A 25,279-nucleotide genomic window follows, 5' to 3' on the forward strand; every position below is an offset into this window, starting at 1 on the left:
TCAGTGTTGCTTCCTAAGTGGACAGTTTGATTTCACAGAAGTTTGATTTACTTGGAGTTATATTGTGTTGTTTAAGTGTTCCCTTTATTTTTTTGAGCAGTGTACTTTGATGAAACCCACTTTTTAAACTGACTGATTCACTTTTTACATTTTATGATTTCTGTAGACATTTTTTTTGTCAAACGTAATTTTGAGGAACCGTGTGTTTGCATTTCAGCGTCTGTCTCTGGGCCCAGCAGCGCAGCCTTTTCGCAGGCTCTCATATGCGAGTGAGTTTCTGTAGAGATGTGTAATAATTGGATTTTAGCTGTCAGAGGAGGCTTTAGTTCAGATTAGACAGTGTACAGTATGCTGGACTTAGACTGATAGAGTGGCTTAGAGAACATCATCTGGCTCATGTTAACAGGAAGCTCACTCTGGCAAACTCCAGCTTTGCTTTGCTAAATGCTGGCTTAAGTGATGCAGATGCGTTTCCTCAAATAACCGTTAATACTATCAGGTTGTGTGCTTGGATGTTTGTAGTGGGAAAATAAAGTATTTTTAGACACTTTAGACATCCCTGAATGTAACTTTTTTTTTTTAAACTAATTTCTTTTTTGCATTTAACACAAAATTATTTTACTGCAAAAATCACCTTGCTTTATATGGATCACATATCTGCCTATATTTGTGTTTTTATCCATTTATTAGGTGTCAAGTTATAAACAGACATTTTCAGACTATCGTATTTTCCGCACCATAAGGCGCACCCTCAGTGAATGGCCTATTTCAAAACTTTTTTCATATATAAGGGGCACTGCATTATAAGGCACATAGAATAGACACTTCAGTTTTGGTTGCCAATTTGTGCCATACTCTATTATTACACATCCACATTTGTAAAGAAGTGGTCCCGAGTACTTTATATAGTAGGCTGCCCCAGTCGTTGTTTCACTCATGGTGTTGGTGTCGCGATATTGTGCCCAACTGTATCGCGACACGGTTGGTCTGGGTAACACAGACCAACCGACACGCTGCCGCTGCAGTCTCTCTCTTCCCCCGCCCCTCCGCCCCCTGGCTTTAAATGTATTATCAAACTTTATTAACAAACCAGCATTCTGACAACTATCCCAGCATGCACCGCGCACTTCTTCTTCTATGGGGGAAAATTAAGTCGGCGGCTGCTTTCCGTAGTTGCTAGACCTGTTGTGGCTCATTATTAGTCCATATATAAGGCACACTGGATTATAAGGCGCACTGTCAGCTTTTGAGGAAATTGAAGGTTTTTAGGTGGGCCTTATAGTGCGGAAAATACGGTAATATGTTTTACCTGACTGAATATTTTTAAACTGCAGCTTTAAGTGAAGTCAATACTTCATGTGGGCTACATGATTAAAAAGAACGTAGTCGTGGGCCAAGAAAAAAAAAAGAAAATAAAATCCCAATATTATATTACTCAGGTAATTTCCTTTTACCTGGGTAGCACAGCTGTTCTAAAGGTCAGACTAAACATACAGCGCTTTATGAAAAAGTAAACCAGAAGAGTAGAAGAAGAAAAAAACATTACAAGAACATCTGTTTTTAAAAATATGCTGGGTGAAGAGGTTTATTGATCTTCCTCAGTAACCATAAAGATATAAAAACAGTCAAAGTTCATATGGTAAATCAGTTTAACAGTTCTTTGTTCTTTTGAGGAAACGGTTGACAAACCAGCTCACTATTGCCACCTGTGAGGTTGTAGTGAAAACTGCATACATCTAAGTGGAATGCTGGTCCAGACCCAAAACTATCACGTTTTGGGTCTGGCTCAAAACGTAGAATGCACCGAGCGAGCTGAATGCCCAACAACGTCTCATTCCAAAGCTCTATTGGCCAATATTAGAGGAGCTGGACAGCTCTCCTCATTATCATATTGATGCAGCAGAAATACCAAGTAGAAAAAAACCAAGCAGAAATACAGCAAGCAGAAAAGGGAGAAGCAAAAAAAGACAAAGCAAATATCTATTTTTCTTGACAAAACGCATGTTTAGAGGAAATGAAAAAGAAATATATACATTACTTGACAGAAACTCATGTGTAAGGAAAAGGAAAAACTAAATATATATTTATGCTTTTATTTCTTATCAAATATATATATTTATGCTTTTATTTCTTCCTTCCTTCATTTATTTATTTATTTATTTATTTATTTATTTATTTATTTATTTATTTATTTATTTATTTATTATTTTATTTCTTGTTATGTCAGTTTTGGTCCTCCAAAAATTTATTTATGCTTTTATTTCTTATCAAAATATATATTTATTCTTTTATTTATACATGTATTCTTTTATTTATATATGTATTCTTTTATTTTTTATTATGTCAGTTTTGGTCCTCCTTAACAATACTTTAATAACATTTGATTCAACCAAATCAGCAAACCAATATAGAAAATACATAATTAAATACAGGAATTTGTCACCATCCAGTGAAGTCACATTATTATATTTACCTTTTAAATCTCAAATTTAATAAATAAAAAGTGTTGCTCTGAAAATGTGCATCATTGTTTTCAAATGGCAGGAAAAAAAAGAAACAAAACAAAAATGACCCAAAAGACTGGAGCTTTCCCACATGGAATTAGCTCAGCTGACACAGAGGCTGTCTGGGGTGGAACAAGCCGCCGTCCTGCTGTGCCACATTAACCTATAAGGCCAACTGATGCTGCAGTGTTGGAGCTGAGCCCTCTCCTTTCTCACAGATCTCAGTCACCATTTCTCTCTTTCTCTCTCTCTCTGTGGAATTGCTCTACTTTGTATGTTTTGTTTTACTGCACACCTTGGAAACAGGGAAATTATGACCCAGAAACGCATCCCCGCGGGGCTTGGTCTTGACAACCGCTTTTACCATGCTTTGGAAACTCGCTGCAGTGTAGCACTTAAACCGGTAGGGTGCATGTTCATGATCCTGCGGCTTCATTTAAACTTGGGGCAATTAAAGCAATTATCCCAAAAGAGTGTTGGAGGTGTTTTAAAGTATATTGACTGCAGCAAATTTCTGAGCTTCTCGGATCCCTGCTTTAAACAGAAATGCTTAAAAACCCCACAAGAAGTAGTCTCAGTTGAGATTAAATGTTTTTTTGAAGAATCAGTGATTTACACATCAGGTTCAGTCTAAGTTCAGTTGTCTTTTCCATAAAACACTGACAAATGATCTTATCTCAAAAGCAGTCGAACATTTATGTATTTTGTCATATTGTACTTGCAATTTTTTTTGTGTGATACTTTTACACAGTATGGTGGATAATTATTAAAATAAGAAAGAATGATGCGTATAATTATTTATTTATTTTTTTTACAGATTGAGGAATACATTTGTTTTCAGCAGGAAGCCAATACTTTGTCAAGTTTTGTCAGGTTTGGTGGAAAGGCCTGTGTATATCAATTTTCATCTGGAATTTGACTAGCCCTTCTAATATAAGTATGTTTTGAGATAAACTCTTTCAGTTGTTCCTGTTGAACGGTGAACCTCCAGTCCAGTTTTAAGCCCTAAGAGGTTTTTTCTTCCAACCTTGTAGCTTCTGAAAAACTTTTACCACTTTTTCTCTTCCTGTTGAAGTAAAACGTCCACATGGCATCTCTCTTAATTAGAGATGTGCCGATCAGGTTTTTTCCTGCCGATACTGATACCGATCACCCATGAGGAACGATCACCCATGAGGGCCGATCACCGATACCGATCACCGATACCGATCACATAATTATTATTATTTTTTTAATCATAAACACTACCAGTTACATTATGTGGAAAAAGGAACCAGGAATTCACCTTTATTTAGACAAAAACTTGTTTTTAAGAACTTTTTCCAAGAAGAAAACTAAACAAAACAGGCATTCTGCAAATTATACTGCTATCAGTCTGAAGAGGCTAAATAATGCAAAGAGCCAAAATAAAACTTCTCAACATTGCCAAAAAAATTCAAGTATAAAACTTAACACTCAAAGGCAAATACAGGATCCATTACAATAAACAATCCAGAGTTACTGAATGAAAACTTCCTGATAGCATGGCGGCTAGCTGATTACTGCTAGTTCTGAGTGGCTGTTTCTGACTGAGCAGAGTAATTATGCAGAGCAGGGAGGAGATCGATTTTTTTTTTAGAGATTATCTGTCTCATGTTAGGACAGCGAAAGTTCTAATACGTATGTAAAATGTATTTTTTTAGGTTAGATGCTGCAGCTTTAAACAGAGGTTCGGTGTGAGAGTCACTACCAGGTGGAGCAGAAGCGGCGCTCCGTCTGTGAAATATTACTACCTGTAGCGCGTAGCAGCGGTTCAACAGCGAGAGCAGAACCACATCGCAGCTCGAAGACTTAAATAATTTTGCGGGTTATTTGTTTAGCTTTCTTACAGTCATGCTAATCCGGGTGAGTGTTTGTAGCTGTGCGCTGCTTTACCTGCTATCTGATCCTCCATATGTCTTTTTTACTGCAGAGAGCCTCGATGTAGCCAAACTCCGTCAAGTATGGCATTGTTTTTATGTCGTATTGGCTTTGTTTTGTTGAATCATTTTGACCTGCTTCAATTTTCCGCCGCAACATGCAAACTTCCCCATTCACTCAGTGCGTTATAGTTCCACATCGCTTAGAATTTGTTCCTGCACGTTTGCACAGTGTGAAGGAAAGAGGAGACCAGCTGCACAGGCAGGCTGCGAAATGAGATGCAGGTGATCGGTATCGGCAACAAGAGCCAATGATCGCCGATCACCGATCATGCACTTTTTCACGAAAATCGGCCGATTATGATCGGTGACCGATCGATCGGCACACCTCTACTCTTAATTCATGTGGACTTGTTAAGGGTGAAAAGCATTTTAATTTCTCTGCTCAGTTTTTCTGTGAGTTACTTTTCTTCATTTTTTCCCTTTACATAGAAATGAGTGCCATTGGAAAACTGGTTCTCTGTTTGAAAGGGATAAAACACTCAATAATACACACATTAATACACACAAAATAATCAAAATGTTTGTTTTTTACATGCGTTACCAAGATAGATTAATAGTGATGGAGATTTTTTTGCGCCCATTTGGATATTCTTCAGAAAACAGTTACAGGTGAATTTTTTGGATCATGTGTTTATGGCTGTTGAGGAACAAAGCTGCTCTATGGCCCCATTCACATGGAAATGTTTTTTTTTTTTTTGTCCTAAACTGAATCAATATGGGAACATTTCCTGAAATGTTTCTTATCCAGGGCACCAGGTGGCTCAGAGGTAGAGCAAGTGCAACATCTACAGAGGCTGGAGTCCTCTACGCAGCTGTCGCAAGTTGGATTCCCAGCCTATCTAATGTATGTCCTTTCCTTACACACCTACCCTTTTTCCTGTCAAACTAATAATGAACAAAATTGACTAGTGACAATAAAACCTTAAAAAAATGAAATGTTTTCATGCACATGGCCAAAACACAATTTCTTTGTTCCTCCAGACCTGTAAGTGGCACTAAACATGCCTCCACACAGTGCTAGCGGTAAACACAAGAAAACAAGAATAGCAAACAAAAATGCACAAAAAATGTCTTTTGTATTGAGTGAGTTGCATCAGTTGCAGCACAACTACAAACATAATCCACCTTTATTCTTGTGGTTCTTGACGCATATGGGGTTATTAGTCAGGTTAATGTTAGCCTGATAAGCTAGCGTTTTAACAAAAGAGCGTTTTCACTCATCTTAGAAAAAGAAACCTAAATACTGTTTGGTAGGAATATGTCCCTTGTTAGGTTGTTTGTGCTTTAGGATGTAGCAGGTTTGCTTCTGTTGTCAAGTCTTATTTTCTTGTTAGGTTAATTAGCATACAGCTAAGTTAATTCTACTGTAGATATTGTAGCTGCTTTGGAACCACTATCTCTTCTCAGAGTTTTCACACAATATTCACCCATTACAAATAAGGTTTCTCAAATTATGTTTTATGTTAGCTATGGTTCACATTTGTTATGAGTCATAGTAGGGGTATGTTTACAGAGGTCTAACTACAACTCAAATGTTGATCTCTCATCCTAACAGTTCCTTTGACTCTGACCTTAAAGGTAGAAGTGTCTCCATCTCCTTTGCCTTGAGGTTTTCCTTCAACCGGAGCACGCATCTCTCTGCTGCTAGGCTCTGTTTTGAAATGTCTCAACCGAGCCACAACAGCAGATGCCAAAGCAGTGGAATTTCTTTCTTTTACTAAGTAAAATCAAATATTTTCCAAAAACAGCATCAGGACCAATGATGTCTGGTTTTCCAATAGAGAATCAGACACAGATTAAGATTAAAATGTGGCACATGCAGTTCAAGAAAACACATACTCATGTTTGAAATGTAAACAAAATAGTATGGCTTAGATTATGCCACAATGTTTCAAAGGGCCTCTCAAAAATATTTGTACCACTTAAACTTTTACACATTTACAATTTGTTGTACTGGATTGAATTTTTGTGTATCAGCCTGAATCCACTCTGTTTTTGATTTTATTCCTAAAAAAGTTACAGTATTGTTTTCCTTCATTTACGTTGTGGTGGTTTAGGTGTGAACTCTTTTGCAAGGCATGACGATTCTTCAGAGTACCTGAGTTTATTTGATCAGTGCTAACCTACAGGAATCAGTATTGCTTGAACACTTATTTTCACATTTTGCTTCACCCTCTTTATCAAACCGTTGCAGTTTTATAATTGGCCCTAGTGTTCCGGTATAGCTGCTCATCTTAACCTTTCTTGCTGGCCCTCTACTTCGGTTATTGGCATAAGAAGCAAATTGTGACAAATTATTCCTTTGCCATCCAAAGCTTTTTCAATTAGATTAGCTGTTGGTGCTCGTTTTTGTGTGACTGTGACAGCACGCGTGGGCATGAGATGCTCATGATTCGGTGGCTTTAATACAAATACCCAACCCACTGTGTGCGTGTGTGTGTGCAACTTTCAGTGGCTCAAGTCCTTCCTGCCTCATGCACAGAACAGCCAATACCACACGTAGATGTTTGTTTGCGTGTGTGTGCGTGTGTGTGTGTTTGGCTTCAAATGTTCCAGTCTTTAGATAGATGTTCAAAATCCCTACTGCAGCCTCTCTTTATTACCACACCAACACCACCACATCTTTCTTGTTTGGTCGCCATGTGTACGTTTCAAACACACATCCATGTACTCATTAACAACCAATTAGACAGCAGATATTGGCTCAGAAGGGGAATGAAAAGGCCAAACGTGGTTGTTCTCCCCCTTCAACACCAAGTCCCAACAAAATATTTGGATGCAGGCCAGGGTGGAGAATATGCGTATTATTGACTTGCCTTTCCCATATGTAATGGTCTGAGCTCGTCTTGGCTGAACTTACATAATTAAATGCATTTTTTTCCATACTCCGTAAGTGTTGTTGTGGTTGCGTCAGCCATCCGGGAGGCCTCGACACAGCTCTCACTTCAACATTATCATTCACACATGGGAGGGACACGAGCTATGTTTAACATACACACGTGTAGACACACACAAACATGCTCGCCGGTTTCTCCCTGGGATTGGGCCGATGTGTTTGTAGCGGCGTTGAATGAGAGATGCTTGAGGCTTTTGTCTCTCCGGAGAGTGTGTTGATGACATCCCTCGCTCTCTTTCGCTCAACTCTATGTTTACCTCAGTTATCCTCTAAAACAGCCGCATTCTCTCTTCTTCTCTCTGTTTTGTTAATATCAATGTTCTCTGCCAATTAATCAAAAGTTAAAAGTGTATGTGTGTAACATATTTCAGGCAGTTCAAAGTGCTTTACACAATTATAAACATAGTAGTCACCAAATGTGAAACGAGCAAAAGAAAAAAAAGTATTTAAATGCCATCATCAAAATCATACTGTGACTCCATGAGTGAAGATGGTACATACAGATGAGTGCATACATCGTCAGCTGGACAAAGTGACCTCCAGCAAACAAAGACACCAAGAAAATCTAAGAGAAACTGGTCACCCAGGGATGCACATTGAAAATAACATCATAGAAGCGTCGAGCGCTCACATCCCTCTCACGTTCCTACATTCCCACCCATGTTCCTGCCCAAGTTCATGTCCAACATCAGTGTTTGACCTCACAAATGCACATCTTGAAGAATAGTCCAATAATGCCATTATTACATTACTATCCCTTGTGAAAGAAAACAAAAAGATTAGGATCTGGGCTTTGACAGAGCCATTCTAACACATGAAATGGGTAGTAATCCTCAGCATACAGCCAGAGTGGTTGCTGTCAGGAGACATGAGAGGCCAGCATTTTAGCAAACTACTGTGAGAAGCTTGTGGAAGAAAACATTTGACCCAAATCATACAGTTCAAAGTCAATGATACAAAATGCTGTATGTACATTTCTGCTTTGTATTTACACATTAATAAATCTCTGATTCTCTGTCTCAATAGTATGTCTCTTTGCAAATCTAAATAATTTTCATAATTAACTAACTTAGACCACATTTGGTCCTAATTTGAAACTGTAAGAAAAATATGTATTTATATTTATTTGATGCATAGAAACATCTGGTTTTAGTTGTATATATCAGTGGTCCCCAACCCCCGGTCCGTGGACCAATTGGTACCGGGCCGCGCAAGAAAGAATGAAATATTTCCGTTTTATGTATTATTTGAGTCTGGAGAATCTTTTATTTTGAAAATCATTTAACCGGATTCTCTCGGTTACTTGCGCGCCCACATTGTCAGATGTCTTTGGAAAGTTTCTTTGCAAAGGGGAAAGGCCCAGAGAAGAGACAGGAGAATGGATTTATAGGTGAGTCCCACATTACAAACCCGCTCTGCGTAACATGCGGCGACCGGCTGCTAATGAGGCAATGAAGCTTAACTGCTTCATAGAGACCAAGCACGCTGTGCATTTAAGCAACACTTCGGGTGTTATTGTCTCCTATCACTCCCAGATCGAACACTCGTTGCAGAGAAACAAGCTCAGGGCTCCCGTTTGTCATTATTGTGAGTTAAAATTTTCACGAAAGTAAAATGTTCGTTTTTGTGTCGTATCTGTATCTTATTTTGAAGGGATATGTAAACGTTACCATAGCGACCAGAGTCAGAGAGTGTTTGGGCAGTGGTCGAGAGGAGATGATAGCTTGTGAGTCTTAAGTCTGGTTTAGACGGCAAGATTTAACAATTGTCGGCCGATTCTCCAAACCTTTGTGACCACAGAGCTGATAAAGAACAACAGGTTCGATCGGTTCGTGTTTCCAGCCACACGGCAGGAGAAACACACCACACGAACCGATTCCAGTCACAAACATCCCGATTCCAGAGGAAAATCCACAAAACTCCCAACATAGCATACGGAAATTTAGAATAACTAAACACGGATGACGATGTAAAAGCAATAGTGATAGTTTGTGGAGTCATTTTAAGAGATAAAAGACGTAACAAAAAGAAAAGGCGGTGGATGAAAGATGACGGAGCAGCCCCTCTATTTGCTGCACTATGATTTGGAGGTGACTGTTTTTTCATAGTTAACATTTTTAACTGAATAAACATAAACACATATAATAAGGACCTTTACATATAATAATAAACATTTCCACATATCTCCGATATCCACCGGACTCTCAGTTGCGCGATACGTCGATATGTCAGCTGTTTGGGATTCCCCTCTGTTCTGACGTCACTGCGCTTTCTGATTGGCTACCTGTCACATTCAGCAGGTTGTATTCTCGTTCCCAGTCAGGGAAAACCCCACAGGCTGCGATAAAAATGCCAAGACAACTCCAAATTGGGTATATTCAGGCTTTAGCGGAACACCAACACCGCCTTATCTGACGGTTCGCCCCCCTGCCCTCCACCGGGCCGCAGCAAAATTTTCCAAGTCTTGACCGGTCCGCGGTAATAAAAAGGTTGGGGACCACTGATATATATAATGTCAATTGAAAGGAACTGCAGTTGAAGTACCTGGAAAACGATGATCCAAGATGAGCATCTGGTTTTATGCCCCATTATATTTTCAAAAACTGCTCTTTACCAAACAGTGGCACATGGGATTTGAACATTATTATAATACTTAGAAAAAAGTTCTATTCTGAACAGAATATGTAAGTCCTTTGAAAATAATTGCCACAGTTCTGTTTAACATATTCATGTAATTACTGCCTCGCTTTCCTCTGAGACTTCACTTTGTATTTCAAATAAAATCAGTCGACCTTTAACTGTAGAAATAGGCCAAACTAAACTTAATCTGGTTAATCTAAATATCTCTGTAGGGTCTCTTCATTTTGTACAAAATGGGTGTCCCTCGCACACAAAAAATGCTCTTTTTAGAAGATGATGAGCCAAAATTATTTTTCCAATTTTGTTCATGAAGACTATTACTTCACTTCTGAATGCATAATAAATATTTGTGAATTTACAGTATTTTTCACATCTGAAATACAAAATTTGAGTCAATAAAACCCTCTCTTTTGAATCTTATTATCCAAGCCAGGAAGTGTCAGGAATGTGGTTCAGAATTTTTTTTTTGTTTACAGAAGTTTGAAAATTTAATTTGTAAATTTATCAAATAATGAATTATCAGAAATTTTAATATCAAAAATGCCAGTTTTAGCAATTAACTTTCATTTAAAAAAATATATATAATAATTTTGTACCAACTCTGGCGCGGTTCAAATGCATATGTAAATGTCAAGCAGACTGGAGACCGCTGCAAAAGCGGGAAGCAAACTATAGTACGGGCATTTTGGGTAAATATATCCAAAACAAACTTGCGTGTTTAGCTCTAGCATGAGAAATTTTAAGTCAAAAAAGAAATCCTTAAACCGCTAAAATCTGATGCTATGTAATTTTTGTTTACATTTGTGAAGGAGGAAGTTGAGCTCTGTGACTTTTTCAGAGATATTCCTGTCATTTCCATCAGTGGTTCTTAGTGCAGCGCCTCCACAGGCCAGGAGGGGAACAGGTTTCCAAAGGGTTTGATTTTGACACACTCTAGTATGAAAACAAACAGCAGCAGGTGAAAATGTAACAAATGTTGCAATTTTAGTCATGCCTTGAGAAGAAGGCGACTGAATCAAGTTATTTACTTTGCTCTGTTGTCCAACCATTTTTCCTGCTAGTAGTTTTGACCAATGTACATTAAAGTGAAACAACTGAAGTCTGCAAACACAGCTGATATTAAAAAGGGGAAAACACATGACAAACAGAAGGAACAGATCTGTTTTACAACAACTCTGTGTGTTTGTGTGGTTTAGTGGCTGATGGCTGCACAGCTAGCGGCGGTTAAAATGGCAGCATGTCCTTTCCAGGGCTGCATAGTTTAAAACCACAGTTTGGCTGCCGCTGCTCTTCAGCCTCTTTGGTTAATGGGTAGTTCTCTAGCTCAATCCATGCTCTCTTTTGCCCTCTCTCGCTCTTTCTGGCTCGAGGCTCATTAGTGGCTACAACAGTGTTGTTGACCCCACAGCCCTCAACTATGTCTCCCCTCTCTATCTTCCCTCTACTCGTCCCTTTTGTCTGCCCATGTCCTTTCATTTTCCCTCGTTTGAGTTGCCCCACTCTTTCCCTCATCACCCCATCATCATTCTTCCAGCCCGGCTTGGCAGCAGTCTTTATGTGGAAGAGCATGCGTGCTGCCCTAGGCCTGTCGGCTCCTGTGTACAGTCGAGGTCTTTGGGCAACAATGGGGACCCTGTCCTTGTCTATCTTGCTGGAAATAGAGCAAAGGTGTGTGTGTGTGTGTACAGCCTATAATGTTATGTACATTGTTCTGGATTAATAATATTAATAGCATGGCCACAGGTTCAGTAGGGCATCAGGGACACACTATGCAAAGACTTTAAAGACTACATAATAAAAGTCTACAGCACGGTGCGTTGTAGGGTATTCATAACCTTTGAAAATTTCCCATTTTGTCAGCCACAAACATAAGTGTGTTATATTAGGGTTTTATGCAATAGACCAATACAAAAACATGCATTTAAATATTGTGGGGTTGAAGGAAGCTTTAGTGTGTTTTTTATATTTTTTTTTCCAATCAAAATTTTAAAAAAGTGTTAATTTGTTGTCAGGGTGTCTGCACAACATTACAAAGTCTTAATAAGTCTTAAATTCATGTGTCGAAAATGAAGGCTTAAGGAATGTCTTAACTTTATTCTAAAAAATGTAAGTTGACCTAAATATGTTTATCACAGGTCTTAAATTTGTCACAACAGGACCAATAACCTATATTTTTGAACGTTATATGCAGTCCAGACATTGGGTAAGCAACAGCCAAACACTTAATTCACCACTTTAAAGTAAATAAATGTTGTACTTCCTGCCATTTTTATATATATGTTTCTGTCAAGATACAGGTCTTAAATTTTGTTCATGATGATCTAAAAAAGATCTTAAATTTGAGTTAGCACATTTTAGCATCAAGGCAGTTCAAAGTACTTTACGTATAAAAACACAAAAATAAAAAGTCATAAAGTACAGCGTACAGACATAAATTTGAGAAAGCAGTAAGAAACATTACATTTTGTTGAGTGTTGATCAAAATAATCAATGCACATCAAACATGTTGCTCAATGTTCCAGTGATTATGCTTGAAAAGCAACTCTAAACAGATGGATTTTTAGCCTTAATTTAAAGGAACTTGATGTTCTGAATACTTTCGCGAGATCACTTCAGGTTTTGCACCAGGCAGAGTGTAACCATTAGATCAAGAAGAAGATATCTACTGCAATATATATATATATATATATATATATATATATATATATATATATATATATATATATATATATATATATATATAAGCAACTAAATAAAAGGCACAAATGAAAGCAAAATCTGTATCAACTTGATAGCTTTTATTTGAGTTGTGCAGCTGGTGATTAGAGGATGATTTATTTAAGCAATAAAATCAAGCCCTGATATGACGAACATCTGATTTTTACAGCCGGGCATCTGGGCTGTGACAAATGGAGGACAAATGGCCAGCAGCTTATTAAACGCCCAGTTTTATGGTATCAGACCGAATACTGAACGTCTCTAACATATTGCTATTGGCAGCTGAAAACTAAAAGCCTAGATCTCTTGTTCATAACCTTAACAGTTCCTTTTCTTTTTCTTCTTTTTTTTTATTACAACCTTCTTTTGGGGTTAGTTAGCATTTTTAGGTCCTGTAAGTCCATCACAGACCGGTGGCAGGGGAAAACCCCCGCCATCAACGAGTAGCTGCGGAGGCATGATAAAAGAGGCAGACTGTCGGAATTACATGTCTACAAGGCAAACAACAGCTAGCAGATGTCGGGCCTGTGTGAGGCCACATTTGTCTGCAGTGAAAACATGTCGACTGAACGCTCCGCTGTGCCTCAATCTGAGCTGTTGACTCTATGGTAATGATGCAAGTCAAGCTAAACATAACAAACCATTAGCGTCCTCAGCATGCCGGCAGCAGCACTGGGAAAGACGGTGATCTCACTCCGGTGCGTGTCCGTGTGCACGCTCGTTGGCCGTATACCCCAGGAATGCAGATTGGTTTACAAGTATGAGCGCCGCTGCATAAATCAAGCCTGTCTTGACCATGCTGCTGTAAACCGCTATCTTAAACAGCTTGCAGTCACAAAAAGTTTCTTTGGTTTGATTTCTCCCGCGGCAGAATTGCTGTGCTGACTTTAGGGGAAAGAAGGAAGGAAGTTGTTTTCTGACAAAACCAGGCAACGATTCGACCGAGAGGGTATCTTGTTCCTCTGTTTGGTCGGATGACCTCCGAAGCAGGATATAGTTATAAATCGAGAATTATCTGCGATCATGCTTGTGACTTTAGAGAAGGAAGGAAACGTGGCCTGAAAGAGCTTTTGGCATAAATAAGAGTACTCTCCAACTCCCTCCGGGGATAGACACGATTTCCCACCGGCCACTTCCTGTGATCCTTCAAGGAAAAAGGGAAGATGTGAGAGAAATATTTCAAGGCAGAGAGGGGAAAAAAGAGCAGGGTTGAGGTGAAAGTGGGCTGGATTGAGGAAATGAGTGAAATCAATGAGTGAAGATCTGGTCCTTATCAGACGAAGTGAAGGGAAACCTCAGAAAAGGCGGGAGTTCACACTATCACCAATCCATGGCCCTCTGTTCCTCTTTCCTTCTCTTCACGCCGGGTCTCTGCCTTTGTCCCTCTCTTGACTTGATTTCCCCTTCTAATTTCCTCCTCTCCAGCTTGTCATATCTGCCTCCATCATCTCTGCGCCACCTCCCGTGTTCTTGTTTTTCTCCGTGTCCTCCTTTCCTCCTCTCAAATTACTCGGCAAGCAGTTCCCAAATTGAGAACATGTTTATGTAAATCATACAAAAGGCAGATTCGATGTGTGTGTTGCAGCTCCCTTCCTCCATCTTTCTCTCTTTCTCTCTCCTTGTCTCACTCACTTTGTCACTTCGAGTCATTGTTGAGCTAAGTTAAACTTTGCTGTGTGTCCGGCTGCCTTTGAAAGTCTGGTGGAAGGCAGACAACGTCCGCCACAGGCGTTTTCTCAATCCTTTCTCTTTTTTTTTTCTCAGCTTCTCCCGCTCGCACACAAACACGAGTTCCCTGACAGCTCTGCTGTTTTGAAGGGGTGTGGTGATTGATTAGTCTCTATGGAGACGATACGTCTTGTAATGAACAAGAGAAAGCTGGCATGTTAATTTGTTTAGTGTGGGCGACTTCAGTCGTGTATGTGTGTGTGTTTTCCTTTGGCGCATGTTTCTGTGTGCATGTAAAATATTTACACATGTAGATGTACATCACTCATCTTTTAAAGGCATTTTCTTTCCTGATTTTTTTTGTTTTTTTGCATTGTCAACTCATGTAGTAAAAGTATTTATTCACATTTCAGGCACCACAAAGCAGGCAGTAATGAAAAAAAGTCACAGAGAACATGTCAGTTGTATGTGTAAGTCACACATGGATCTAAATTAGTGAAACAAATGAACCATTTGAAAGTCACCTTTTTTAAACTACAGTGAGAATTACTGTAAACAGCTGGTTGTTCTGAACTATATATACTTACATTTAGGAAGACTCATTAAATCTTTCAAACAAATTAGGTAAAAATATGTGATAAATTGAATGAGTTGTAATTCAAACATTTATGGTATTAATTTAACAGTCTGGGTTTCCTTCTCATGATCTAAGGATAAAAGTTTAAACACTTTGCAGACCACACACATGCTGGACACAGAGATGATAGCTGCCCTTTTTTCTGACCTGAGGTCAGCCCTGAGGATCCTCTCTGCAGACCTGATTGTTTGTTGTATGTCTGGTCCTGTCTTGTTTGAGGATGAGCCAAACCACAAAGTGACTGATTTGCTCAGGAGACATTCAATTATGGCAGGAGTCCAAGAGGTGGACACTTTTTAAACTACCGTATTTTCCGCACTATAAGGCGCAACTCTATGGGAAAAGTATAGAAGTTTTCAAGACATTCTACGCTCATTTAGTCTAGATGTCCATTACAATGGACATAAAAAAACATTTTCCTTTTTCCCTTTATTTCTAAGCTTAAGAGGAGTAAAAATCAGCTGATTAAATGTTTTTTGGTCTTCTAGAAATTCAGCTCTGAAGGGGTTAAACACTGAAGGAACAAGTTTGCATATACAATAAATGTGCCTCTCTTTTGATGACACAGAAACTGGGAATAAACTGTTTTGAAAAAGCCCTGTATTAAATCATTTCATTGCCTTTTAGGTAGTTTAAGTTAGCAACCAATAAAACCACAAGGATCTTTGAAAGTTAATATGTAAAAATACTAATTCTACTGTAGAAAATGTTATTCATACACAAAGAACAGCAAAAGCAAAAACCAAAAGAGACTTGACAAATTGGTGGTAAGAGGCTGCAGATTATCACCTTCAGGGATTTCAGGGGAACCTCCAGGTCTGCAGGGATGATGCATGATGTCAATGACATGCCTGTTATACACTCACACACAAGCAAGGAAATGTATGCATAAATCATGTGTGACATATCAGCATCGTAACGAGCATGTACAGGACACCCAAATGATGATATGCTAATTTGACCTATAATTTACTTCCTGTCCTTCCTCCTGACCAGAGACCAGCCCTCCATCTTTGTTCTGGTTTGCTTCTTCAAGTTTCCAAAGCAGCCTGAGATTTAAAAAAAAAAAAAATTACCACAATGTACTTTTCCTACACTCTGGAGGCTGAATGATGTAATTATGCTTAATCGCTAACTTCTAAAAATCATTAAACTTCTTGTTATACGACTCCATGATTTCCACACTTCTTTTTACTAACTGCTAAAAGATTCATGTTTGTGTTGTTTTTTCTGCTGATTGCCTTTTATTATTCATAGAATAAAGTTTTCCAATGAGATACAGTAGATGTACACCAACTTTGTGCAGCCTATTGTATGTTTTCTAACTGCTTTGTGTGTCCCCTTACACAACAGCCGCTGCAGATAGACGACAACTTCTGCGGCCAGGACTTCAACCAGCCTCTCGGAGGTACAAAAGCCATCGAAGGATTTCCGCTTTACGTGGACAAGGATGACGGCATGACCTCTGTGGCGGCATACGACTACAGAGGAAACACTGTGGCATTTACCGGCACTCGCAGCGGGCGCATTAAGAAGGTAAGTGATGGGGAGTTTAAGGACTTCTATGTCAGAAGATGAATCCTCCAAAGTGGTAGAACATGTCCAGGGAATGCCAGGAACAGCATCGGAGATTTGTGACCAAAATGCGTGTCGTGGTTTGTGCTGGTAACGGTATTTTATGTTTGTTCCCTCCATAAATGGCTTCTTATCCCTTTTTTTTCTTTCATTGAAAGCTTTCGCAGTTGCAGATAGACTTGCCAAAAGCACAACAGGCAGCTAGCTCTTCAGATGGAAGTTTTCTCCCGCAGAGCAAGGTTGAGTCTGTGTGTGTTTGTGTCCTTTTTTTTGGGTGGGGAGAGAGAGATTTGTGGAGTGGAACTCACGCTGCTAGACATACTGGAGCTGTGTGGGTTTTATCTCTCTGAGTGCTGTAGTCACAGGATTTTCAAAAGCCAGTGAGTGTTTTTTTTGTTTTGTTTTGTTTTGTCTTTTTCTTTTTCTTTTTTAGTGGTGGGTGCAGATGATTTTTTTATGCGTGTCTTGAGCAGCACAGGTGAGAGAACTCATGCCTTTTTTCGAGCCTGTTTGTTTGCTTGCTGAAATGAGTTGTCCTCAATCACAGGCAAGCGGTAATTTTTCTCTCATGTTCCGCATACACACAGATCATGCGGTCCTTGTGGGTTTTACAATATGTGTGGGCTTCCTCGAGTGCTAGTGTTGAGTAGACTGCACTGCATGTGTGCCAATCAGCTGCTCCATCTGAACTCCGACTGAGGTGCTTTATGTATTTTTTTTTTCATTCTTTTTCTCCGTCCTCAGCAGGACACAGTACATAAGTGTCTCTGTGTCTGTAATATGCTTTGGAAGGTATAAAACTGTCAACACAGAATAAAAGGAATTCAATAAATACATATGATGGAAAAAAATCACAAAGGCAAATTCATTTTTCAGCATGTATCCTTTAAAAGGTTTTTGACAATGCTCCCCAGATGGTATTAGTTAATTAGTTACATTAGTTAATATTCAAGTAGCTCTTATTCAGCTCACAACACATATTCATGCAGATAACTTTGTTGAAATAATAATATAATTTATTATTGCAGTAGTTTTATCTTGAACATTTAGAAAAATCTGTTAATTCAAGGTACATTTTTATTTTCTGGGAAAAACACCATCTTAAGGAATAATAGTGTTTAGGAAATCTACTGGTGGCAAAAATAGTGCTAGTCTAAAAAAATAGGTCACAAGTTCTCTATAGTAAACATTAAATGCGTAACAATCATAAATATAGACATGTGGAATTTGCTCAATTTTGCAGTGAGTCTAACTTTACCATTGGGTTTTGGTCTGATGAGCCTATTTGTTTAGCTTTTTCTTAGCAAACATCCTAAGCGGGGTTGTCTGGAAACAAAGGACAACATAAAAAAAAACACCTTATGACTTTTAAGTACAGTGGAGGCTGTGTAATGCTGTGGACCCTTTCCATTGGTCTGGGAACCTGTTAGAATCATGTAACAAATCAACAAAAAAAATATTAAACAGACACAAAATAAGCCTAACTGATAGAAACAACCTGAAGAATTTACTGAAAAAAAGAGTGAACCGAGAACTCTGGAGAAGTTAAATTATAATCACCAATAATTTCCATACAAAAATACATATTTCTAACTTTTCACTGATTTCAAATGAAAGTTTTTCAGTGTGAGATTTTGTTAGTGGAGTAAAAGATACATTTATTTCAAGGCTGTAGTATCTGCTGTAGTTGTAGATTAAATTTCCACTGCAGCTTATAGACAACCTTTTGCAGTTCAGCATTTCAGTTGTCGACTCCTTTCTTGTCGGCTAAAATAACATGCTCAAGTAGACGCATGCATGCCATCTTAGCGCAGCTTCCTGTCTCCCAGGTTCTGCCAAGTCGACTGAAACCTGGCCCGCCAGTCCTTGCGGCTGACCCCTGGACCATGTCTGTGGCTCGCGTGCGCGCAGACACATGATTTGTGTGTCTGTCGAGAGCGACGGGGTCAGCAGATCCTGGATGATATCCCGTCCATCGGAATCCCATTTCCCCTCGACCGGCACATCTTTCTTGCACTTCAGGAGACGGGAGAAGGAGGAAGGTGAACGGCAAGGTGGAGGCGGCCAGTGTGCTCGCAACAAATCAATGAGATGCTGCAGTGAAATGCAGTTGTCTGTATGAGCTGAGGGAATGGCAAAACGGCAATTACTATAAATCAACAGCAGTTTCAGCTACAAGCACTTTGTTAAGCTCTTCCATTTCTTGTTGCCGTGATTAGTTCCGCTTTAAATGAGGTTCTCTGAAATTGATTGGACAAGAATTAAATGCCTCCAACTTGCTTTGGATAAAACAAAGTTTTGGAGTGGATGGGGGTGGCACTAAAAATGGAAGGAAGCTGGGATTAGAAAGAATAAAGTGAAGCTTCAGCGCATGGTTACAGGCGGTGGAGTTTTATTGCTACTCATTAGAAGTTAAACTGTGCTCCTGGCCTAATGAAATGTAAAGCTGCATTGTATTGATGTAGACACACGCACACGCACGCACACACACGCACGCACACACTCTGATACTCATTAGGATTCCTGCAATGGGACTGTTGCAAACTGTGTGTTTGCTTGCACAGACACGTCTCGCCTGCTAGACTCTCTGTATTGATTGATCTATGAATATATAATCACTAATGTCGAGCTTAAATCCACACAGTCCATTGGAAAAGTGTAGGTTTCTTCGTCTGGATGCGTGTGTGTGCGTGTGTGTGTGTGTGTTAGGCTGAGAGCTGTGCTGGAAGATATTGTAAATCTGCACAGGATAACTAATCCCAATGTCATGACTGACTAAGCACATGGCATATACAGTAGGAGCAGAATACAGCGTAACATCTCCATTACTGCTGGGCTAATGGCTTTCTTTCTCTAGATGTTTGGACTGAGCTAAAATGTTATTAGAGGTTGTTCTCCAGTTTTCACTTTATGTGAAATAAGAATTGTTAGCTCAGATGGCGTTGCAATTTCCATCTAGAAGTTCTCAGCCATTTGACAGTGTTTTGGTAGCAAGTGAAGAATTGTAAAAAAAAAAAAATGTCCATAATTCCTCATCTCATCAGATAAACTTTCCATATTCATGACGCCTGTGGAAACAAAAGCAGGACAGTCGAAGCTGATTTCTTTTAGCAAAATATCAACATTACAATCTGAGAACATTTCTGTTTAAAACATGGCGACAAATTTCTGACGGATTGCACAACATACCTCACAAAGAAAACAATAAAAGATGCAAATAAACAAATAATTCTCTTCCTTTTTTTAAATAAGACAATAAACATTTTATTGCCTAAAATGCAACAAAGCAATCTTTTAGTAAATCTGACCCAGGTGAAACTAAACCTACTAGAGTTAGGGAGTTGTGGTTAAAACCTATATACCAAGATATTTTAATTTTATCTTACATGTATATGCATTTTGTACAGTTTTGGCTTAATTACTGCTCGATGTTTGTTTTTTTTGTTTTTTTTAACAAAATGCCCTTTTTTGAGTCTGTGTATTTCTATTAACAATTAATCAATTTCTAAATTAGTTATTGATCATTTTAATATTTGTCAACTAATCCAGTTAATCTGTGATTAATCTCTTCATAATGGGTTTTATATACAGTGTTGAAAAATAATTGTAAGGAGGCAGAAACATGTAATTGCAGTGTCTGAACTCTAATGAAATGTGAAGAAAAACTCATACAGCATGTATTTTGGACATCAAGCAGCAATATGTATAGTATGAGACACAGGGTGTGTAATATGTAATTTGCTTTGAGCTCTTGGGTATAACATTTGCCAATGTACAGAAGGTTATTGTATTCTTTTTCTGATTATGGAATCCTCTCCTCTATTTCCATATAATGTCTGCCAGAACTATCCAGAGTATGCTGTTATTATGTCTTTGTACTTCAAAGTCACATAATGAAATTTTTCTTCAGGAGGTCACAGTGCTGTTCGTTGTCAGCGGACATGGTGAACATTGGGGAACCGACTTTTTGACAGTATAAAATTCACTATAGACTGTCTTCTTACCTGATTGCCAGAAACGTCCCAAAAATCCAACGTAAAAACCTGGAAATCCTTTTGTGCCCCTCATTTCGTCTTTCGTCTTTTGTCTACCTGGGAGAACAAGGTACTTCCGCCGCATCAGGAGAGATGAAAAGAAACACTCAACAGCCTGAAGTGTTTCCAGATTTTAGAAGCAAAAGAAAAGGGATAAGCAGGGCAGATGGAAAGAAAGGGAAAAAAGGGGGAGATTTACTCTCGGCAGTGTACAGGTGTGTTTGCGTGTCTGCGTGTGTGTGGTGGGTGAAATAGAGGTATGGTTTCATGTCATTTCATCATTTCCCTGCTAGCAGTAAATCCAATTACTTTTCCTTCTCCTTTCTATCTTGTAAGATAGGCTGAGTGACAGGACTGATTGGAGTACAGCACTGCTGAGGTAACCGTACCAACTGGTTGACTGACACAACACTGGCACTTTACTGGCTTCAGACAAAGAGACAGGAGAGTCTGGTTAGACTGGAGGCTGTCTATGAGCTGTTGAGGGGGACCACAGGTTCACTCGTTCCTCCTAAAGATGATCTAATTCACTCTTTGGCAACAGACTCAACATGTTCTGTTTTGCTTTAGCATGGTAGCACTGAATTGTTCCACTGTGTGTTATCATGTCCTCCCTGTTTCAACTCCGTATTCCTTACTAACTGCTCTCCAATCCCTGAATAGTAGTTAGACTTTAGAATCGGGGAGGGTATTGAGTGACGATGGCACTTTAGTCTTTTAAACTGGTGTTCATTACACCAGTTTGTGTCTCTGTGTGTATGTTTCCGCTCCACTTGTATTTATTTGAGTGTAAGACTTTACAACGTACGCCTCAGAAGACTTATTTTGGGGTTATTTTATCTACTGTTCTGTAAAGTATTTTCTGTCCTTAAAGCATTCTCTTAATGCAATGCCTTGTAGCTGCATTTACTCCAGGTTCACTAATAATAGTAATAATATCCCAATACATACGGTTGTAACTGATCAAAATGTGAGGAATACTGACCTAAAAAAAAAAATAAAAAATTCCCTTCTCACCCTCTGTGGGTGGTCTGTTTCATCCTCTGAGCTCGGGTCCTCTACCAGAGGCCTGGGAGCTTGAGGGTTCCTCCAGTATCTTGGCTGTGCCTAGAACTGCACATTTCTGGACTGAGATGTCTGATGTTGTTCCTGGGATCTGTTTTAGCCACTGCTCCAGTTTGGGGGTGACTGCCCCGAGGGCCCCGATGACCACAGGCACCACTGTGGTCTTCACCTTCCAGGTCTTTTCCAGTTCCTCTCTGAGGCCCTGGTGTTTCTCCAGTTTCTCGTGCTCTTTTTTCTTGATGTTGTAATCACTTGGTATTGCTACATCCACCACAACGGCTTTCCTCTGTTCTTTATCCACCACCACAACGTCCGGTTGGTTTGCCATTACCATCTTGTCTGTCTGGATCTGGAAGTCCCACAGGATCTTAGCTCGGTCATTCTCTACCACCTTTGGGGATGTTACCCACTTTGATCTCGGGGCTTCCTGTGCAGCCAGGATGAGAGCCTCTGTGTTGTCTTTGAGTCCAGCTTTTTCCAGCCATTGGTAGGTAGGTATCCTGGTATCAGCCACTTCAGGTATTTGTCGGTGGTACATCCCATGTAGAGACTTTTCCTCCCATGATGGTACTTCCAGCACCTCGTCCTCTGTTCCCCATCACCTGAGACATTCGCTGAGCACATCGTCTGTTGAGTCTTTGTCCTTGATGTATTTATGGATCTTGGATGTTTCATCCTGGACAGTGGCTCTCACACTCACTAGTACTCTGCCTCCTTCCTTGCGGCTCGTGTACAGTCTCAGGGTGCTGGATTTGGGGTGGAACCCTCCATGCATGGTTAGGAGCTTCCGAGTCTTAATATCCGTGGCCTTTATCTCTTCCATTGGCCAGCTAATTATTCCGGCAGGGTATCTGATTACTGGTAAGGCATAGCTGTTTATTGCACGGCTCTCGTCCTTGCCATTGAGCTGGCTTCTCAGGACTTGCCTTATTCGTTGGAGGTATTTGGCTGTGGCTCCTTTCCTTGTGACCTCATTGAGGTTGCCATTTGCTTGTGGTATTCCCAGGTACTTGTAACTGTCCTCAATGTCTGCTATTGTTCCTTCTGGGAGGGAGACCCCTTCTGTGCAGACGACCTTCCCTCTCTTTGTAACCATCCGATCACACTTCTCTAGTCCGAATGACATCCCAATGTCAGTGCTGTAAATCCTGGTGGTGTGGATCAGTGCGTCGATGTCTCGCTCGCTCTTGGCGTACAGCTTGATGGCATCCATGTAGAGGAGGTGACTGATTGTGGCCCCATTCTTGAGTCAGTATCCGTAGCCAGTCTTGTTGATGATTTGGCTGAGGGGGTTCAGGCCTATTCAGAACAGCAGTGGGGACAGAGCATCTCCTTGGTATATGCCACATTTGATGGACACTTGTGCAAGTGGTTTGCAGTTGGCTTCAAGGGTGGTTTTCCACAGCCCCATCGAGTTTGCAATGAAGGCTCTTAGAGTCCTATTGATGTTGTACATCTCTAAGTATTCAATGATCCAAGTGTGTGGCATTGAGTCATAGGCTTTCTTGTAATCAATCCAAGCAGTGCACAGGTTGATGTGTCGGGTTTTGCAGTCTCCGGCGACTGTATGGTCTACAAGGAGTTGGTGTTTGTCTCCTCTGCTATTTATGCCAATGCCCTTCTGTGCCGTGCTGATGTATTTATCCATGTGCCCGCTTATCTTAGCTGCTATGATGCCTGACATGAGCTTCCGTGTAGTAGAGAGACAGGTTATTGCCCGATAGTTGGATGGGACTGAACCCCTTGAGGGATCCTTCTGGATCAGGATTGTGAGCCCTTCAGTTAACCATTCAGGGTGAGTCCCATTTTGTAGCCCTGGTTCAGTTGAGCTGCCAGTCGCTCATGGAGGGCAGTGAGTTTCTTAAGCCAGTAGGCATGGATCATGTCAGGTCCTGGTGCTGTCCAGTTTTTCATACCCGAGACTCTTTCTTGGACATCTGCCACAGTGATGGTTACTGGGGCCTGCTGTGGTCCTCTCGTAGAGAGATTAGCCACTGTGCATTGCTGTTGTTGGACGCCTCCCTTTCCCATATGCTGTCAAAGAGCAGTGGAGTTTGAAGACTGCTGAGCCCTTGGTGACGACTGAGGATCTGCATCTTCACATCCCAGGCTGCTGAGGCCTTGGTGACGACGGAGGATCTGCATCTTCACATCCCAGACTGCTGTGGCCTTGGTGACGATGGAGGATCTTCACATCCCAGACTGCCATCTTCTCTTTCCAGGGGATGAGGACGCAGACCTGCAAGAGGATGTTGGGTTCCCAGCATGTGAAAGGTCTGACCTCGCGGAGGGGGTGTCGAGAAAAGTCGAGCTCATCCCACTTCCCCATGCTGGAGATTTTAGTTTAATAGTAATAATAAATAAAATTACCTTAAAATTAATGACAGGTGACATCAAGACCCAACAATAGAGTCAGACGGTAATAAAATGAATCTGGTTGTGTGTGTTGTTATTGTGTCCTGCAAACTTTGCTTTAATTCTACTTCTTTCTATTTAATCATAAAAAATCATAGTCAGGCAGAAAGAAAGTCATGAAACAGGAAGAGCTGGTTTCCTGAAGAAAAGGGGAAGTTTCTGTCTTGCATCAGGCTAAAAATAGTTCAGACCATTCCTTATTTTAAAGCATTAAAGGTTTTTAAAGAATAAAATCTAAACATTTTGAGAGATTGGATAAAACCCAGAGTAAAATACTTAAAATAATGACTTATAATTATGCCAATAATTAATATTGGTTTAACCAGTGGTTGATGTTGATTTGATTATAAGAATATTTACACTTACTCTTACACTTGTGGAAGTACTTAAAGGTGAAACAAGTAACTGTAATTTGGTATCAGATAATTACAATAATGGATTATTATTGGGTTCTTTTCAGAAATGTCTGTAATAACTCACATTATGATTATAATAAGAGTAACTAATAAGTTATGGTTATTATAACATTATAAATGAATGTTGAATCAGATAAACTAAAAGGTTATAAATGTGATTTTGACATTGAACTTGAAAAGGTGTAAAATGTTGTAACTGTAATTAAAGGTCACTGATGTTGTGTTGAAGGTAGATGGTAGGTGAAAGGTCAGGGGAAAGAGGAACTGATAGGAGAACGGAGAAGATAAAGCCTTATTGCTAAACTTCAACTTTCCTAAGAAAAGGTTGGGCAGGAAACAGAGGTAGGAGGAACTGTTGAGCAACTTGGGGACATTAGAACAGAGATCCGGTCATAAGGTCTCCAGGGTGATGGAGATGAGATCATCTGTCCAAGCAGTCAGCCAATGAGACAGGCACAGCAACAAAGCTAGCCAATGTAAACGCACCAAAAGGTGGATAAACCCTTTATAAGGTGGTGCAACAGGGAATCGTTGGTTGGATCCTTCAGCAGCTTCGAGCCAAGACGGAGATGGACAAAGAACTCTGCAGCTGAGAAGAGCCGGGGCCACAGAGCCGGAGACTCTTCTGCACATGGGGACCAACCCGTTAGCCCCGCAACATGTGGCTTCAAATCGCAACTTCTCTCAACAGCTGGGTTTAGACCCCCAAAGACAAAGACCAAGGCAAAGATGAAGATAAGACAAAGAAAA

At 39.9% G+C, this 25,279-nt stretch overlaps 1 protein-coding gene across 3 annotated transcripts in view; it reads left to right on the forward strand.

Annotated features, from left to right (window-relative positions):
- Positions 1-25,279, forward strand: part of LOC103466867 (plexin-A1-like) — a 333,062-nt gene that overhangs the window by 61,237 nt on the left and 246,546 nt on the right. For all 3 annotated transcript variants that reach the window (XM_081608591.1, XM_008412750.3, XM_008412753.3), the window contains one exon: positions 16,378-16,560. In XM_081608591.1, coding sequence (XP_081464717.1) covers positions 16,378-16,560 — 183 coding nt within the window. The remainder of the gene's footprint in view (positions 1-16,377; positions 16,561-25,279) is intronic.

This window comes from Poecilia reticulata, chromosome 7 (assembly GCF_904066995.2).
Source record: "Poecilia reticulata chromosome 7, P_reticulata-male-v2, whole genome shotgun sequence".
Classification (NCBI taxonomy): domain Eukaryota; kingdom Metazoa; phylum Chordata; class Actinopteri; order Cyprinodontiformes; family Poeciliidae; genus Poecilia; species Poecilia reticulata.